General features: G+C 34.4%; 1 protein-coding gene across 4 annotated transcripts; it reads right to left on the bottom strand.

Moving 5' to 3' along the window:
* Nucleotides 1–2,984: 2,984 nt before the first annotated feature.
* Nucleotides 2,985–17,042, bottom strand: LOC106661149 (glucose dehydrogenase [FAD, quinone]-like). Of its 4 annotated transcripts, XM_014384368.2 has the most exons (5): nt 7,576–7,681; nt 5,942–6,044; nt 5,373–5,609; nt 5,087–5,320; nt 2,985–4,481 (listed from the first exon to the last, which is right to left on the bottom strand). In XM_014384368.2, the coding sequence occupies exons 2-5, from the start codon at nt 5,973–5,975 to the stop codon at nt 3,118–3,120; spliced, it is 1,869 nt and encodes a 622-aa protein (XP_014239854.1). In that variant the 5' UTR covers nt 5,976–6,044; nt 7,576–7,681; the 3' UTR covers nt 2,985–3,117. The 4 variants fall into 4 exon arrangements, with proteins under 4 accessions (XP_014239854.1, XP_024086000.1, XP_024085996.1 ...); XM_024230232.1 differs by lacking the exons at nt 5,942–6,044; nt 7,576–7,681 and adding an exon at nt 16,978–17,042; XM_024230228.1 differs by lacking the exons at nt 5,942–6,044; nt 7,576–7,681 and adding an exon at nt 9,035–9,125.
* Nucleotides 17,043–20,567: the final 3,525 nt, after the last annotated feature.

The following is a 20,567-nucleotide window of genomic DNA, read 5'->3' as shown; positions in this document are numbered from 1 at the left end:
CTATTCGCTGATGGCCTAAAAATATATATAAAAATTTATTCTGCCTTAGTTTGCATTAATTTACAAAACGCTCTGAATAATCTTTCCGACTGCTATCAAACTAACAAACTAATGATGAAAAATGATGAATGGTGGAGTGAGTGCGGTGTTCAATCCTTTTTAAAAAGATAGTTCCTACTCACAGTAAGTTGTTTTTCAACAATCCAGATTTCGAGCTTTTAGCTCATCATCAGGTTGAAGGTATTGTATAACCACATCTCTTGACATGAACTCTTTCAACCTGATGGTGAGCTAAAAGCTCGAAATCTGGATGGCTGAAAAACAACTTACTGTGAGTAGGAACTATCTTTTTAAAAAGGAAAGAACTAACAAACTATTCCTAAATACTTCTAAATGCTTTACGGCCACTTTTTCTTACAAAAAAATCCACTATTTTCCACTCTTATTCCATTAATCACAGCTTGTTAACCTGAGTAACTTGTATTAGAGAACTTGGCATCATATTTGTTAACAATCTTCCCTTTACCTGCTACGTTTGCAAGAAATCAAAAATCGCTCCATTAAAATGCTTGGCTTCACCATCCGAAGTACCTATCAGTTGAAAAATCCTTCTTCCTATGCCCACCCATATAATTCATTTGTTTGATCTATTCTTTAATCATCTGGAATCTGCACTACTACTCTGATATAAAACTTCTTCAAATTGTTCAAAATAAATTCCTTCATACATTATACTTCGAATTAAACTGTCACAATGATAAATCGTCTCATACTACCTTTAAATCTTATTTTAATATTTCTGATCTTAGTTGTAGAAGAAAGTATTTTGAGATTATTTTTATTTTCAAATTAATTGTATAGATTCTGAAGAAATCCTTGGTAAATTTCAATTTGATGTACCTCCTTACCACCTCAGAAATTAGAAAATATTTTTTATTGAATATAAAGGAACAAATTTTTCACTACACTCCCCAATGCATCACACGATTATAGAATGTAACAAAATATGCAATACTGTTGATTTATTTAATACTTCTGTTTCCTCATTAAAACATCAGTTAATAATTTTATTTAGTGGAAAAAAGCTAAAAATGTACTATATATGTAGTTGTAATGCTTTAATGTATTATTTGTATACACATATATTTTTGTTTGTGTAATTCCTAGTAGTTATAATTATATAGGCAGGGTGTTTAACATGGCATGGCCATGTGAGCTCTATTATTAAAATAATCTACTCAAGCCTCCATTCTCTTTGACACGTCAGCTTTTTCACTCCACAGAAAATTATAGTTCTCCTCATTAAATCCCTTATTCCTTTATTCTCTTGTTGTACTGCTATTTTTTTCTCTTTCCTTAGACTTTCAATCTGCTCATCTCCTTCAAATTGATTAACAGCCTGCATTAGATACTGTTATGATTTTAAGCCAAGAGATCATCTTTCTTCCCATATTAACATCTTCCGCAACCTTAACATTCTAAGCACTCATAAACGTTTTTTAAAAATTACAGCACTAACACTAATGCGAGCACTCGGGGGACACATGCCATGAGAAGCCAGCCAATTGTATCATTCAGTGTGAGGGATTAAGGGGCAAGGAGGTCTCGAGGCCATCGTTGATCAAGGATGGCTTGACAGAACCCCACATTTCTACTCCGTATGCCTAAAGTCTTGTATAAGGTTAGTTTAGTGTTTATTTTTTTATATATATATACACACAGATCAATGATCCTTTTACCAAGATAAATCATAAGGTTACAACACTTTAAGTAGTAGAAAACAAAATTGATGAAATAAGAAGAACAAACATTAATTATATTAATAATAATAAACAATAAACTATATTTATATATCTTATATAATAGAAGAATTATATAATACGACTATACTTATTTCAAAACAATCTATAAAATTATTTCCTTTAATTTATGTTTAAATGTCTTAAAATTTGGATGAAAAAAAAAACAATATTCGGACATATCTTATTTCCTTCTCTCATTATTCTATTTATTGTAGAGTATAATAAGTAATTTGTTTTACAAAAGGGTACACTAACAATAGGTGATCGTTTGAAGCGTGTATTGGGACATTGAAGGTGATACATGAAATTATGTTAGTACTTCTTAGACACCCATTGATTATATTGGAAAGAAATGATAGATAAAAAACGCCTTCTGTCAGCTAGTGCTGGAAGATTATAGAGAGAAAAAGACAGTTCTGAGGATGAGTGTTGACGGTGAAGACGGATATTGGTCCTAGAAGTCTTCGTAGATGTCCAAGACTATGTTAAGTTATTGTCTTTTAAGTTTGTGTGGGGATTCAACATCAGTCTGCTGTCTAGGTACAGTCCTAGGTATTTAGCTTGAGTGGAAGTTGGTATCTCTTTGTTGTTGATGTACAGTGAAAGGCAAGACTGTTTTTTCATTGTGAACATACACTGAGTACATTTTTCTTCATTCATTCTTGTCCTTGACTTTTTGAACCCATCTTCAATAAGCTCAAGGTGTTCTTGGATATTGGAACTTATGAACTTAGAGTTTTAATATACATATTTAAAATGAAATCAAATAAATGTTCTCAATATCTATAAACTTTTTGTCCCTCATTCCTTATCTAAACGCACTGATCGTACCCACCTTCAGCATTCCTCTAAAAATCTAATGTTATCCCTTAGAATTGCAGGGGCAAGACTATAGAATTTGTTTCCATGGAAAGTTCTTTCTGCTTCCTTGCTGGCTTGTCTTAGGTCTGGCATTTGACATTTTTCCCTATTTCTTTTCCTTTTCCTATTTCCTCATACCTCTCTTTTCTTTCTACTTTTCTTTTGCAATGTGGTTTCATCATTTGTTTAAAAATGATAAATATTTTAAAGAATACATTATTGTCAATATTGTTTTGTACATTTTTATATGTTTTATTATTATTATTATACTAACTTTATTTCTAAAATAAATACTATTATATAAGTACATAAGGGGGCTTAAAGTACTATTTGTTCCTTTAAACTGTAAATAAATAAAATAATATATTTAAATAGCAGTAGAAGTACAAGTAGAAATTTAATGATTGATGATAAAACACACTTTTATAAATAAAATAAATTGGTGAGTTACTTGTCACCATGCGCCTTGAATCATGTATGAACCTTTTTCAGCAGTCATAATAACAGCTGATATTGGATTGCCATTAGGAACATAAGGGAAGATTGAAGCGTCAATAACTCTAAGATTTGTTATGCCGTGAACCCTGAGTTCAGGATCGACAACTGCCCCTTTTGATGCATGTGGACCCATTTTGCAAGATCCTCCTGGATGATTTTCCGGGTAGGTGTATTGTTTAATTATGCATTCCCAATAGGCATCCGTTCCAAATGAGAACTGTGTACAGTTCTGTTGTGGCCTTTTGTCTAATTCTATTCCCCATTTTTTTAACGGTTCCGTTTCACTTAGCCGTATAGCTAGTTTGATCCCTTCTTTCAACACTTCGACATCACTGTAATTAGTCAAGTAGTTCATCTGAATAAGTGGCATGTCATTAGGGTCGCTGCTTTTTAAAGTCAAGTAGCCTACACTCTTTGGCAGTATGTTTGTCGGCCTCATTGTTATGACTTGTTTATCATCTGAATAACCAAAATGGGTATGATGGTAATTATCAGAAGGGCAGCTTGGCGAAAAGCCCTCAAAAAACATCTGTATATCTGGCATATATTGAGAGTATTTGGTGTGCATAAATCCTGTGATTTGTGTCAATCCTGTCGATGCCAACGGCCCAGTGTGATTCATCAAATATTCATTTAAGGAATTTAAGTTCAATGGATTTTGAGTATTGTTTGTCTTTATAAAAAAATTTAATGAGACTGCAACATGATTGTGCAAATTTTCACCAACTCTTAAATCCTGAATCACTTCTATTCCATGCTTTTGCAACGACTCTGCTGGACCGACACCTGAGAGCATTAAAATGTGAGGAGAGCCAAAAGCCCCAGCTGATAAAATTATTTCTTTCTTTGCATAAGCCACTCGCAGTTTTCCATTATCGTCGACAATTTCAACACCAAATGCTTTTTTTGATTGTTTATTAATTAAAACTTTTTGAACTGTGGAATTCAAGCTGATAAACAAATTGTTTCGGCGTTTTTTGTTTCTTATGTACATCCTTGGAGTACTTGCTATGATTCCATTATCTACCATGATCTGGGCTATTGTGAAACCGGTTTGATTATGACCATTTAGGTCTCGGTCCGAGTAACCCAAAATCTGTCCAGCTTTAACGATATCATCTGTCATTTCTGGCTTGTAAGTAAATCTTTGTACTGTTATTGGTCCTTCAGTACCATGGTAAAGTTTATCAATTATTTCAGGATTCAAATTTTTTTCAGCCTTTTTAAAAAACTGTAAACACTCAAAATAAGTCCAACCAACATTCCCTTGCCTTGCCCAACTGTTGTATATTTCTTTGTGCCCTCTTGTATACATCATACCTAAAAAAAAATAATATATGTGTTTTTTAAATTAGGTAAATAAGTAAAATTTTATTACAAACAATTAATGCATAATTAAATCAATAAAACCTCTGGATTTTTTCTTTCATAAGATGTCTTTTTTAAGAACAATTTTATGTTTTTGTTTTTTAATAAAAAATCCAACCTAAAATGTGTACCTGAATAGTAAGATATAAATACTTAAAAAAATGAATTTCAACTGTTTCTTGAAATTCTGCTTCTCCATTGAATACTAAATTTTATTTCAAGTTTTGTTGGTACACCAAAGGATCTAGGATACAGGAAATACAGGGGCAGGAGTATTGAGCCTACATACTCTTCGACAGCAACCCTAAACTAGTCTAAAACTGCCTGAATAACCTAAAAAACTGGATGTACAGTATAACGCCAAGGTTCTAATCATGAAAAAAATTCAGGTAATGGACATCTTAGATAACATACCCTTGAGAAGAAATTTTTTACTTCCTTAGAGAAAAATCATTCAGGAAAACCATTAGCAGAGATTTGGCAAAATAGATGATGCTTATGTGCTAAAAGAGGAACTCTAAATGGAAAACAAATCAATGAATAAAGTTTTTAATTACCAGAAATTGATCCAGACCCTCCCATCATTTTCCCCCTTGGGAGTTCGCAAATGCCAGCGGTGGATAAGCATGCTTCTCTTTCATTTACAGTTTTATATTTCCAATCTAAGTCTGTCCCGATCGCTTTATTTGAAAAACTAGGGACAGTTGTTGTTGTTGCTTCTTCTGGTCCTGCCTCGACTAAAAGTACTCTCCAATTCTTGTTTTCACTAAGACGTGAAGCGACCACCGAACCTAGAAAAAAGTTTTGAAAATTAATGAAATTTTTTTTTATTTTGGGACATACCTGCTACACCTCCTCCGATGACAATGAAATCGAATCTGTTTGTGTCGTAGTTTGTAGTGGGTTGAGTCCGTGAACACGGTTGGGCTATTCGACAAGAACTTCTCAACATGAGATCCACAAGAGACATGAAAAGTGTGACATTTGGGTTTGTGCCACAAGACCTTCCCAAATAGGAACTGTCTTCGAAATAACAGTTACATTCCATCTCCTGAAGCGATGGATTTATATTTTGGCAATCTGGAACAAAATGAGCTTTTACTGCTATTTTATTAAATCTTTGGAAAATATTTTTAAATTTAGTTCATCTAATAGATTTTTAGTACAACAACAAAATTTTAGTTTAAAGTCATATCATTTATCATTCTCTATTGTTGGTGCAAGACGTGGGATGGACTTCCTTTCCTGGGATGTTTATTAAAAAGCCAGTCTTTTTATGTATTTACTTGATTATTTTCATTCTACACTGCCATACTTATGAACAATCAATTATAAATCATAAAACCCTTTCCAAACCTCAAAAACCTTAGTACCCCCTACATCACATCACCCCATTAGTATGCTGTTATTACTTGGCAATCCTTGAAAGCTCCAATATGATTCCATCCCAGCAATTCTGGCTCAGGTGACATCACTCTACCATTCAACCACAGGCTGGACATCATTGCATCCTCCCTTAAACAGAAAGAATGGTGCTCGAGTTCTTTTCTAGACATGAGGAAAGACTTCAAGTATGGTATCATCATCCCAAATAAAATCCTATCTAAACAACAGGTCTTTCAAGTGCGAATTGGAACATCATTGATCACTATGCCAAAGCGGGTGCGAGGCAACGTCCTCGGTCCATTCAGTATACATTGCAGACAATCCTATCAATTGTGGTACAGTACTCTCCTTGCAGACGATATTACCAACCTTTCAGTGAACCCAGACCCAGCAGTGGCATTCAGAAACCTTTAAAACGAGGACTGTTTAGAAGAAAGGTCCAAGAAATGGAGGATCCCAGGAAATTGACTTCATTCCTCCACTCTACTACAATTCTGTTCCTCTGCTGCAACCAATGTCTTCCACTATGTGGGACTTCACATAGATAAAAAGACTATTGTACAACAGATGAAGGAAAGGAAGAAGAAGAAACAGTGGAATTTTCGTTGGTGCGATGTCCCAGCTGCTACTCCAGGAAGAAGAAAAGCTAAGGCCTGAAGTTTTACACGGGAGCTCTTAACAAAACGGTGGTTTCTGATAAAAAGACTTAAGTTTTACGAAGAGCTCTAAGTAATAGTAGACCAATATTGGTCACTTAATACATCATTACTACAATTAATCTGGACGGAATTGGACTGTGGGGTTCAACTAAGCGTTTCCAACCCTGAACAATCCAGTCTCTCTAGTCCAAAATCGTTCGTTCGAACCATTACGAGTCTAAAATTTAAAGGGTTTACAAAATAACCCTCAGGGATTCCGCTTAACAGACCCCATAGCTTGCTAGTGTCGAGTGTCACAGTACAAAACCACTCGTCTTTGACATATTAAACACGATTAGCACTGTCTGCGCGAATACATTATTTTGAACATTTCGGCCGAAGTTCGAGCCGGGAAAATTTGTTATCAGGACACGAAGAAACACCACTCTCACGGTCATATGACAAAAGAGGTTGTTTTAAGAATTTATCCCAGGTCGCAGACACAGTCTTGTCAGCTAAGACCAGTATCCACGCCATCCCATCATGATTTGAAAGTCCTGATGAAGGATAGCTTCGAAAGCTCGAGGAAGGAATTGCGAGTTTTCATTCCAACAGGCCTAATCCTTGATGTTTTTAATGTAAAGTTATAGTATTAAAGACAGATTTTAGTTTTGCTTGAGAATAATTAAGTGTATTGGTCAGAGAATTTTTATTTAGACAAATTTACAAAAAGCAGGGACATTAAACAATGTGAACGTCGGTAGATTGACGTTACGTGCTTTCAGTTATAATGATGTAGATAATAAACAAAAAATGGTAATGAAATTGCCATTGTTCATCGTCTCAATGTCAGAGAATGACATGCACTCAAATTTGTTATGCATTTTTACGATTGTTCGAAAGGGGTCAGACACATTCAAGGCCTGTTTGTTGCTAAGCGTCGCTGCTGGGCAAAATTCAAAAATTTTGCTTTGTAGCATTTAGAATTAAACGAAATGGTATCCCCAGGAGTGTGTTCGCACCTATTCATTGTGTTGGACCTGTTAGATCCTCGTCGCTCCGGAGCTTCCATCAGACTACCTTCAGCCGGTTCAAAAACTGGGTCACCCACTATTCGACACCGACACATATCCCTCGATCTCGGTTCATCATTTGCAAAAAAAATCCAAATTATTTTATTATCTCGGATCTTTAAAAACCGGCCAAAACCGATCCCGTTTCGTCGAATTTAAATTTACATCTAAATTGTCCGCCGGTGTGGCGTCGAGTTTCGAGTCGAGACCGTTGGATGGTCCATTTGAAATTAGTAGTCCATTAGCTTTCACTGTCAGCTACTTAATTTGAATTGGTTTCCTTGTGTGTGTCTAACCTCCTATTGAAAGGATAGAAAGTAAGAATGTTCGGCTCGTTTCTTTTTTGTAATCGACCTAATAAAAACATCTTCAGTCCTGGGCATCTGACCGTTTTCAACGTTTATCTGAAGGAAAAATAGTGCCTATTCTTTTATCTTAAAATCGTCGTACCATTTTGAATATTATTCTTTTTCTTTTTGAAGCATTAACGTCTGTGGGATTTATTCTACTCAGCTTTTGTCACAAATACCAATTTTTCAACTGGAATATTTCTTTAGGACTTAAATTCACGTTTAAGCTGCCCTTTCTAACTATTTAATTTAACTATTTAATGTGTGGTGTTTAGTGACAATTAGTCAATGATTATTCGGAGATCATGAGATGCGGTCTGGTGTGACGTAGGTTTTAGAAAAACCTTTTCTTTAACATGCCAGCGTTTCGATCTTTATTGAGATCATCTTCAGGGCTCAAAGTGTTTGTTTTCCGTGTAGATGATCTCAATAAAGATCGAAACGCTTACATGATAAAGAAAATGTTTTTCTAAAACTTACGTCATACCAGACCTCATCTCATGATCTCCGAATAATTATTTATTTAATGACTATGCGGATTATCGACGAGTGGAACATACTATAGTGTAAGATGTGGATCTGGTGTAGTGTCATGATTAAAAAGGAGAAACTGCAGTGTCATATAGTCAGGATTATGGCAAGTGATTTTAGTTTCTTCTTTGTTAATCCTGACCATAACCAGATATCTTACACTATAAGCCACTGGTCGATAATCCATTTAGTCATCATATTCACCTAGTACCATCATGGCCTTTAGGCAAGTGATTGTAGTTTCTTCTTTTTCAATTCTGACCATACACCAGATCCTCATTTTACAAGAGATAATGAATGTAATAACATAACTTAAGCAGAGCAAAAGGAGGACACTTTCATCATTATCTAGCAGAAGATCCAACATCAAAATTAATACAAGTATGTACTTGATAAACAACACAGTTATTAAATTATAATAAGATCAACCGTCAGGGAATTTTTCCAATTATAATAAAAAAGTCGTAAAGGATGCGCATTGTTGTAAGATTCACGAAAATAATTTTAAAAAAGCTTTTGTTACATACGTGTAGCTAGAAGGAACATGTTATATCTTCTGTATCTTCCATGGGTCGATGTTTATAGAGCTTTAACCAGGGCAAATAATTAAGTATTATCTCTCCATTGTCCTTTCATACTTATCATAAGATATTTCACTAGACGACGCCTATTCTTCAGGGGGGAAAGTGTCAGTTAACGGTTTTCCGAGTGCTTGGACTGAAAAAATTACATATTTAGGATTAATTTTGGACAGGAAGCTTAACTTCTCTAGTTACGTAAATGGGATTATTAAAAGGGGAGGATGGCTGCGAGGATCCCCTCACGCTTTTGTCTTCCAACTCAGGGCTGAACATTAAAAATAAACTCATTCTTTACGAACTTGTGGTATACCTTTTGTATGATTGCCCTGCATGGAACTACACGTCCCGCCCACAGGGTATGATTTGTTCTGGTCAATGGAAAATTATTTAAAACAACTCTTGGGTCAATACAAGAAATAAAACCTGCACTGCGGGATTTTTGACCAGACCACGGACTAATAAATCCCATTGGGTGCCTATGGAAAAGTACCAATAAAATTATTCACTATGCAAAAGCGATAAAAGGCAACATGTATATAATATAGCGGTTTTATTTCAAATTAACCTTTTTAACTTTAAATTAACCATTTTTAACTTTAAATTACCCTTTTAAGTTCATATTAAACATTTTAAATTTTAAATGACCCTTAACTTCAAATGAACCCTTTTTAACATCAAACTAACATTTATTAACTTTAAATTAATCTTTTAACTTTCTATAAACTTTAAATTAACTTTTTTAACTCTAAATTATTATTTTAATTTCATACTAACCTCTTTTAATTAAACTTTTTTCAACTTCAAATTAACCATTTCTAATTTCACTTAATTTAATTTTTTAAATTTATTAATTATTTTAAACCTTTTGTTTATCGAGAATTTTTAAGAAATATAAAATTGGTTCTCATCTAAAATACTACACGAAAATTAATTTCAATTAAAATTAAAATGATATGAAATGAAATATAAAAATAAATTCTTCTTCTATAAGAATTTAATTCAATTTTTTTGTGGGACAATATTTTTATATTATTTTCACTAATTTCGTGGTCCGCTTGACCAATTATTTTTATATATTATCGCCCGTAGACTTCTTTTATTATTCAATTATACTTTTTATTGCCTTTTTAATTATTATTATTATTTTGTTTTTAAATTTTTTATATATATTTTTTATTTTATATTTTATTTATTTTTTTATATTTTTTTCCACATGGGTTAGGGCATAGGGAGGTTATGCAAGCAAGTCTTGCTTCTGTAGTCTAATAATTCCAGATTTTGTAAAAATATGAAATAATTTTTCTACAAAATAATTACTGTTTATTAAAAAAAACTAGAATTTATAGAAGAAACATTTGTTTCTACATTTAATTTTCTAATACTGTCTCTCAAATTAAAAGATAAATTCTTTATTTTTATATTTAATTTTACATAACTTTTAATAACTTGTATATGGATTAAGTAGTCATAATTGACCATATTAATTATTTATTTCCATTCACTCGGACACCAATCCCTCACCGAATAAGGATAGCTCAAGTGGCTAGAGCAGCGGGGTATTGAGCCGAAGGTCGTGGGTTCGAATACCGCTTGTGAAACTAGCTTTTTCATTTTCAACCAAGACTATTAATTATTACGAGTATAATTTAATTAAAACAACTTTTTATGATAGTCATAATTCATTTTTACGTGGTCTTCTAAGAGCCCAAATATTTTATATGAAAAAATTCTCAAATATACAGTAATTTTACTTTACAAGTTTATATATTCACATCTTTTTCTAAGTTTTCTTAGTGTTTTAAAGAAAGGGTTAATTTGTTGTAAAAAATGATTAATTTGCAATTAAAAACAAGTTAATTGAAGTTAAAAAGGGTCAAGTTAATGGAAAAAGACCATATAAAGTGATCAACAGCTTAAAAGTAGAACCAAATTAAGAAATAATAAACTCTTTTTAGCAATGGCCAAACACGCCTCTAAAAGATTCCAAGGGTTGGATTTGCTGGAATTAAAAATCGTGAAAAATTGCAGCGATAACGAAAAATAAACTGCTCAAAAATGAATAAGGATATTTGTAATTTGTTCTTATTCTATTAATTTAAATTAAATTAACCGATTTGTTCTTGTTAGTTGGATAAAACAAAATAGAAAATACAAACCAAAAATAAACAAATGTTTATCCTCACTTTTAATAACGGATTTTCCGAAGAATAGTAAACATGAAGATTACTCATTTTGTAACATACACCTTTTCTCGTCTTTTCTCCACTTATCCAGTTGTATTCTCTTTAATCATGGAAAGACATTATCTTGAACTAGAAGTTCGCAATATTGTTGTGAGAATGAGTCATCGAGGTCACCGCCAAGTGGATATCACAGAGGCAGTTGACATTTCCCAGAGCGTGGTCTACCGGGCTTTAGCCCGATTCCGAGAGACTGGAAGTGCCAATTGGAGGCCTGGTAGTGGATCCAGCGCATTACGACGCTAAGGGAGTGCAGAAATATTATCCTTGCTGCAAGGCGGAACCCTTTCGATAATGCCCGCCTGATCCAAAATGACGTATAAGGTCTTTAACAGCGTTGGTCTCACATCGTATGCCCCTTTGAGACGACCTGCAACAACAGCCCGCTACCAGCAACTGAGGAGAATATGGTGCAGCGAGCCTTAGAAGAGAATACCCCCTTCAGTGCAATTTGGAGAAGGAAGTAAATGGTTGGGCTGGGATTTACACTGTTGGTCGAACTGGGTTCGATATTGTTGAAGGCAACCTCAACGCAGTCCGTTAAGTCCAAGAAATTATCGAGGAATAATGAAGCCAGGGATATCATTAGCTGGGATTTTCGATTTCTGGATGACAATGCCAGAGCCACCTCATTGAGGCAGAGTTGTTCACCAATATTTAGAAAACCTGGTCCCCTTCCCCCATTTACTCCAGACATCAATCCCATTGAGCACTTGTGGGATGCGTTGCAGAGAAGGCTTTGCAATCATCATCCGCAGCCAGTTGTCCTGCAACTACTGAGTGCAGCGCTACAACGACTATGGAGTGAAATTCCTTATGAAATTAGTTACAACCTTATTAACGGTATGACTAACAGATGTACAGAGGTTTTAGCTAACAGACGGTATTAATTGTTTAAAAAAATATTGTGTCCAATAAACAAAATTATGGGATTAAAACCTTTTCTTTTGTTACTTTTCAAAATCCCTTAATTACATTTCCTTCTGTAAAAACCATAATAATTTCTAATCAATTTTTATGCAATTTATGCATATATATAATAAAAACAAAATAAAAATGCTAGGGAAAGTAAATACTACAAAGTTGGTAATATCCCTATACATTTTTGAGCAGTTTATGAACTTTAATATTCGATGAATGCTCACTGAGCTCATGGCGGTTACACTTAGTTTCAATATACAAATACAACTTATATAAAAATTATTCCTTTGGCGTGATATTGTTAAATACCGAGAAATCTTTTTTTATCCGTTTGATTGTGTGGGTTGTCTTTCTATAGGTCCTTACTTCCAAAGGATGTAAACAGAATTAATCACAGTGCTAACACGAAGTGTTTTTGTGGTATAAAGGGCCGGCTCTTCGGTTAATCAATGAACAACAACAGGTGTACTGACTTACACCCTTGGGTTCATTTCCCTGACGCTAAACTTCGGCTTGAATTTCCGATCGTTGCTCTGCGGTAAATACGTCGATCTTTTCCCACCGACCTTCCATCACTGTCCAACGGGACTAATGAGGAACGTTTTACCTTTATTATGGGTTTAATTAAAATCGATTCGTTGACTTTGTTTTTTTATTATTGGGTTGTCCGGAAAATAATGCAGGATTTTAAGTTTTCATTAAAAAAAATCTATATAAAATATTCTGTTTACGTTTACAGGATTACTCATTTGTATGAATGTCAACACTTATTAATCCTCTTCCAAATGATATTGTTTGTTTACCTCTGTAGCATTCCGCTACTTGGAAATAATTCAGTCATCCTTATAATGTCAAAGCGAGAATTTCGTACGATTTTCTTTTACGAGTTTAAACTCGGCCGAAGCGGAGCCCAAACGGCTAGAAACATTAACCAAGTCTGGGGCGAGGGTTGTGTTAATGAGTGCACTGTGCAAAGGTGGTTTAAAAAATTTCGGGAGGGAGATTTCAGCCTTGAAGATGAAGAAGGTCGTGGAAGGCCTTCCTCTCTTAATGATGATGTTCTGCGATCAGTGGTGGAAGAAAACCCCAAAACAACTGTTCGAGAACTTGCAGAGCAACTCAAAGTCAGTAAAACGACCGTCGCTGACCACCTCAAGGCGATTGGAAAAGTGAAAAAACTCGAAAATTGGGTTCCACACTCATTAAACGATCGCCAAAAAAATCAGCGCTTTGATGTTTGTGCATCACTTCTTTGTCGAAACAAAAATGACCCATTTCTGGCCAGAATTGTTACATGTGACGAAAAGTGGATTCTCTACGATAACACTAGACGTTCTGGACAGTGGCTCGACAAAGGAGAAGCTCCAATACATTTTCCAAAGCCCCCAACTCATCAAAAAAAGGTAATGGTTACGGTATGGTGGGCTTCATTTGGTTTAATACACTACAGCTTCTTAAATCCTGGCGAAACCATCAATGCTGAATCATACTGTAACCAAATTAATACCATGCATCAGAAATTGGCAGTAATGAAGCCCTCTTTGGTCAATCGGAAAGGGCCCATTTTGTTGCATGACAACGCTCGACCACATGTGTCACGTGTAACGTCACAAAAATTATTGGAGCTTGGCTATGAAACTTTGCCTCACCCACCCTACTCTCCGGACCTCTCGCCTACTGACTACCATTTTTTTAGACACCTGGACCACTACTTACAACACATAATATTCAAAAATCAAACGGAACTGGAAAATGCATTTATTGACTTTATCAATTCTAAAAATTCTGAATTCTACTCAGACGGAATTAATAAGTTACCAACACGTTGGGAGAAATGTATTGAGAGTATGGGAAATTATTTTGATTAAAGAACATTGCTTTAAAGTAACTAGTTTCTTTTTTTTTGTTTAATACCAAAATCCTGCATTATTTTCCGGACAACCCAATACAATAATCCATCTGTGAAATAGAATAATAGCGTCATTATTTGATTCCTTACACACGTCTACAAATACATATTTCGCAGTAACCCTTATTACTTAATAAACTTCTTTAACCTTCTTCCACATCACCACTTTGGCTTTCCCTCTTATCATCCCGCGGTCCATATATATATATATATATATATATATATATATATCATCGTGTTGTAAATCGAAAATCCTCCTTCCTTGAGCAAAGAATATTATATAAGAGTATTTCTTGATGTGCGACAATTAAAGCCTTCACCACTCTAGGGGTCGACATTTGCTACTGGCTGACTCAAAGGCTGCTATTTTCACTATAACTAATAAGTGACCTCTTCAGTAAAGCAAATCGAGCCGTGCTTCAGTGGGCTCCAGGCCATTGCTGCCTGTTTAGTAACCAAGATTAGATTACAAAAGAAGACGGCCTTTTTTACAACCTATGCACCACCACCATATTGTTCATTCTCATTAACCTTAAGGATTTTTACCAGAAGCCTTTTCAAGGTCACCCGTGCTCATCCTACAAGCTTGTCTTCTCCCAGGAGTAGGAATCTCAGGCTATATAGGCCTTCAAACCAACAGAGGAGATGTTCCGCTGTCTCTCCTTCTTCCTTGCAATACTTTCTAGCAGTTGCAGGTCTTGTCCCAAATAATCCAGCTTCTGAAAGTCTTCGCCTTACAGTGCCTAAACTGGCATTAATATTTCTAACTTGTTGAACTCGTTGCTTGATTTCAACAGCGGTAGAATGTCGATTACAGAGTAGATTCCAAACAATAAAATGATCATCCAACAATGCTATGATTGTAGCCGAATCTGTATCACTTAAAACCATCAGTCAAACAAATTTAAAACTTAAAAATGGTAGACTTAAAAAAAAAAATCCCACCACAGGAAAGTGAGAAAGAAAATTTCCAGAAAAACCAACAAAGAAGAGATTGACTAATAAACGATTTATTTACCAAATCCAACTATAAACACAAGTGGGAGATTTTGAGAGTTGTTTCGATCAGCATAAACGCATTTTGGATCGATTTTATTGATTAGCCTTCTCAAAGACTGCGTTAAAATTTCATATCAATTGCCTACATTATTATGCGCACGTTTTGCCTTTCTGGTAATTATTTCTTTTTGACAATTTTTACAATTGACGGAAGTTGGGCACCAGATGCCGGTAAACCTGCAACACTCTGCAGCTCTGCGGGCCGTACTCGGTGGGCTGATATTGGCGCCCGTCTCTCAACCTGGACAAACCAGGAAAACTTTCTTTTACTATTTATTTATATCGTTTAATATTAAAATTATATCATTAGTGTAAACTAATCCATATGTTTTTTAGTTGGTCCTATTTGAAACCAAAGTAATAATTTAAATTGATTTATAATTTTTATGTTGTGTTCGAGATGAAAAATTAGATATTCTATTTCATCAAAGTTTGGGCTAATATTGGAAAATAGCAAATAAAATATGAAAAACCTAAGAAAAAATTCTACAAGACAATCGATTTTTTTCAAGTATATCTGTTTTGAGACATAAAATGAAAGCAGAGTGGGATAATTAAGGAAGAATATAACTGGCATCTCAGGATGTTGAAGCTTGTTATAAAACCAGACATGTTATAAAATAATTATGAATGACAGGTCTATTTTAAATCGAAGTTTCTGCCAATATTGGAAAATAGCAAATGAAATATAATCCAATATAGATAAAACGTGTCAACTGTGTGAAACAAATAAATTTAAAAAGACCTACGAAAAAATTTTGAAAGACAATCGATTTTTTCAAGTAAATCTGTTTTGAGTCATCGTCGTTTTCAAAGAACCTTAGTTTAAATATCATAAAATGAAAGAAGAGTGGTATAATTAAGTAAGAAGATAACTGACACTAAGCATTTTGAAGTTTGTTATAAAACCAGAAATGTTTAAAACATTTTTACCATGTAAAGATAATGAAAATTCTATTTCATCCACGTTCGTGCCAATATTGGAAAATAGCAAATGAAATATAATCCAATATAGATAAAACGTGTCAACTGTGTGAAACAAATAAATTTAAAAAGACCTACGAAAAAATTTTGAAAGACAATCGATTTTTTCAAGTAAATCTGTTTTGAGGCATAAAAGGAAAGCAAAGTGGTATAATTAAGTAAGAAGATACCTAGCATCTAATCATTTTGAAGTAAGTTATAAAAACCAGAAATGTTTAAAAAAGATTCCCATGTAATTTATGGTACTGAATGGTCAATTTTAAATCTGTTTGGAAAACATGCAAAAAATCATCCTGTGAAGGTAAAAGATGTCAACTGGAAGAAATGCACTTAAAAATTTTCTTTCATAAAAAAGTAAAAAAAAGTGTTATAAAAAAAAATATTTTTCACCCACGGAATTCTTGAGACGAATAGGTTATTGATCTGGAGCGAAAACGAGTGATATATTGATTCCAATGCGGCAGCTCGCCGGACCGAGCTTTACAAGTTGACTCTATTTATTCAGAAATATAACAATTATACTCAATTATGCACTTTTTTGTCTAAATTTCCAGTGAGATCGTTATTGCATTTGGAGTGAGCTTTGTACGCTAATTGCTATTGTTTACGAAAAGTTAAACTGCGAGTTTGAATAGTTTAGCAATTGTATCTCTGAAGAATGGCTATTAGTGAAATGAAAAGCTTAGTCATTAAGAAAACCTTTCAAAAAAACAAAAAAAACCTTCAAACCCGGAAAAGTGCCCTATTTAAGAGGTTTTAAAGCTTTCTTTACTTACATCTTTAATTTTGATCTGCGAGCATCGTATTATCTTCTCCTATAGAAATTTTCCACCAATTATTCTCCTTCCTGCAACAAGTAAATTCTCCAGAAGCTTATTTTAAAATCATGGCATCCCAAGAATTCCGAGTCACCAATTTGTATTTAAGTATGTACAATCTCAAATCCGTCAATCATTTCATCCTCCCTTGACCAGAAGTATTGTCCGTCTTACCACAGCTTTGTGGTTGATGGGTTACGTCATGATTGAGTTTAGATCCACAAGTTTGATGTGAATAATTCCGAACGAAACTGTGCCCCCAGGCCCGTGGCAATTTGTTTTGGCTCCAAATCTACCAATCAATCTCCATCCTAGTTCCAGTATCTGAGTGTCGGTAGAGTGCAGGTCGGAAGGTCAGAACACCGACCAGCAGTACGAACTGTGAATAAGAGTGGACAGTACTGAGTCGATAGTGGACACTCGAGTTCGAACAGGCAATATATGTGTCACTCTATTTCAAACTGGAATGACGATTTAAAGCCCCATGTGTTGTTTGTTTATTATGATCTCTCACTATCATTGTCACTGGCATGTTCTCTTTATTCGGCGAGGAGGTTTGAGGGAAAATCGCCTGAATGAAAGTTACTCGATTCGATGATTTATGGTGGTTGGTTAACACAAGGAATACGTGATTCCTTGTATAGGTGATGTATAGGTAGTTTCCTTGTTTTCTGAGATTTGAGAATTGGACAGATTAGATGAGAAGGATAATAAACTGTTTGGATTAACTCCAGACTTCCAGTTCGTAAGTCCATATTGGCTTCACTAAGGACGGAGGTAACGTGTTTATTAAGAAATGAAAGAGCCCTGTTTCGCGTCGTAACTTCGATGTACTACTAGAAACCGCACCTTGTCCGCAGTTGGAAAGCGACGTTATTGAAGTAAACTTGAGGAGGGATTTTTTTTGTGTGTTGTAATATGAGGTGTTGTTGAAGGTTTCGAGTGAAAATGATAAGATTAGATTTATTTAAAAGGCATCGAATGCAAAGGTCAGAGCGGTCGTTTGAGAATATCAGCTGTGTACACATGGTAAAGTGTGGGGGCTAGTACGCTACCTTGAGGTACACCAGGCCACTTGCGAAGTTCAACTAGAAATTGTAACTTCTACGTTCAACTTGTTGACATTTTTTATTTAATAACTTTTTATATAAAAATTTAAAGGAAAATTTATAAAATACACAAAAATAAAAAGAGTTGCAATTAAAGCTTACATATTATTAATTTTAGAAATTAGTTCAATCACTTTAGTATAGGTTTGCAGCTAAAGGCATACATCTTGTTATGTCATTTTGATAGGATTTAAAAGGTCGGGGTTGTTCGTGGAAGCAAATACAATTTAACAGGCAAGCTTATTTTTTTAAGTACTGGGAATTTTCCAGTAGTAATTGCTTTTGTGTAATATAAATGTAAAAATTTAATTTCCTTCAACCCCCCCCCCCATTTTTTCATGTACATAGCGGGGAAAAATAATGAAGGAAGGGGTAAAAAATTTTAATCTCAACGTAAAAGTCTTTGCTTAGTTTTTCATGTTTTTTGATAGAAGGCTTATACGCTTGACCCTTTACTCTCGTATGATTATGTTCCGTTTTTTTGTCATATGTAATTTGTTTTTACTCTTATAAAATAAAAGGTATAAAAGCCAAAATTGATAAAAACTACGAAAGAATAGCCTTTTTTATATAAAGAAAAGTTTTTAATAAAAAATACTCTCATATTCAAATAAAGTACGCTTTTGAATATAAAAGTGATATGTCTTAAAAATCGCTTTGGTATGGCGAAGATTTGTCCTAAATGGTTTTGATTACTCTAAAATGTTTAATGAGCTGTATAATTGTTCTTCCAATCAAGGTGGTCAGCACCTAGTCGTGGAACCCCCAAGAAAGACTTCACGAACAACAACTTAACTGAAGTCTTGGACAACTACGATGATTTTTAGGACCGAAATCTGTTTTGGTCAATATTATTGGTACCACTTTGGACACAAAACTGTGGGGTTCCGTTAAGCCAACCAATATCCATCTAATCCAATCCTTCTAATTAATAGTCCTTAGATAAATTGTAAAATCCTCTTACTACGCTACTACGCTGCTAACTTCACTATCCATAACGACCTCAACATTCCTTTTGTCTGAGGTGATTTGATCACGCGTTGAAAGGTTCCATTTCAACCTTTCGATCCATCCTTACCATACAGCCCAAGAATTTTGTACAATTTACTATCGTAAAAACCTGCCACTTCAACTTAAACGACGATCACCCTATATCCTTCATATTGAATGACAAAGTTGGCTAACTTCTCTTAACCTGTGTCCTCCGGGTGCACTGAGGACTATTCTTAGACAGTAGAATGACGCGGAATCCTCACCCAAGACTAAAGCGGTGCGGTAGGATTTTATTACATCTATTATCTATACATCCTGACTTGTCATTTTAAAGGATATTTTACGCTGAAAACAATGGTGCAATTGAATTTTAAATTGGTCAAAAAATGACAAAATATGGTAAAAAGTTTGAAAAAAACGCGTTTTGTTTGTATCGTTGTTAATTCCAATTATTTGTTTCTTCACTAAAGTAGACATTAATTGCATTTATTGTTTACATTCTATCATTGTTTGTCAAACTCGCGTTATGAGAGCAAAATTTACTTCCTGGAAGTAAATAAATTTTACAATAGAACCTATTTGTTACATTCAGTATTATATTCAAAATGAACCGAAAAGTACTTTTTTCGATCAATAGGGAGTTGATATATACGACTGCTTTATTGATAGTGGTGATCGCCCCAGAGTAAACCACAAAACGTTTATTCATGTTGCTCGCAATAGGAGGAGACACGGCTCAGTTGCTGTTCCATCACCAAGAAACCGGCAACGTAATTTCGACGAGGAGTTGAATATTTTACTGTATTAAATCCATTAGATTTCGTGGTCTGATTGAGCAAATAACTTCTTTCAATTAATTAATCTTTATGTAAGGTATTGGTCGAAATGAAAAAGTAAGTGTTCAGCTAAATACGCCGCTGCTCTACCACTTGAGCTATCGTGACTTCAGAAGTCCGTCAGAAAATCCGGATTCCTCTCTCCGAAATGTGCGAAGGGATTTATGTCTTTCAAAAAATAAAATTAGTTATGTACTCCGGACTTAGAATTTTATGCAGTGTCGCTTTCATCTTGTCCAGGGACTTCGGGTCTCTGATTATGACATGCGTCTAACGTTCCTTGCACAAATGTCGATTTGGGAGGGTGAAGAAAATTCCATACATTCTATTCATCCTACGGACTGATGAATACAAGTTCACCTCTAATGGCATACCGTTGGAATTTTCGAACATAGTCAAAGGAAAACACGAGAATTTCGTATTCTTGTCATCATCAGGTGGTTCATAGTATGAATGTTTGTTGTGGACTTCTTAGAAATAAATAAATTGGGTTTTATTTCCACGAAAATAATTTAAATGGTGCTCAGTTCCTTAATTTTTTGTGGGAGGTTTTACCAACACTATTAGATAATGTTCCTCTGCAACAGCGACAAAGAATGATAGTCCAGCT

Source organism: Cimex lectularius, unplaced genomic scaffold (genome assembly GCF_000648675.2).
Source record: "Cimex lectularius strain Harlan isolate CLEC.00 unplaced genomic scaffold, Clec_2.1 scaffold60, whole genome shotgun sequence".
Taxonomy (NCBI): domain Eukaryota; kingdom Metazoa; phylum Arthropoda; class Insecta; order Hemiptera; family Cimicidae; genus Cimex; species Cimex lectularius.
Note: the sequence above shows the minus strand (reverse complement) of the source record. Positions and strands in the feature narration are given on the sequence as shown.

Excerpts from the sequence above, each read along its gene's own strand:
- LOC106661149 (XM_014384368.2), bottom strand. The coding sequence starts at position 5,975 with ATGGAATCATATTGGAGCTTTCAAGGATTGCCAA. Across the intron at positions 5,610-5,941 it reads GAGCTTTCAAGGATTGCCAA|ATTGCCAAAATATAAATCCA; the intron begins GTAATAACAGCA and ends ATTTTGTTCCAG. Across the intron at positions 4,482-5,086 it reads AGGGTCTGGATCAATTTCTG|GTATGATGTATACAAGAGGG; the intron begins GTAATTAAAAAC and ends ATTTTTTTTTAG.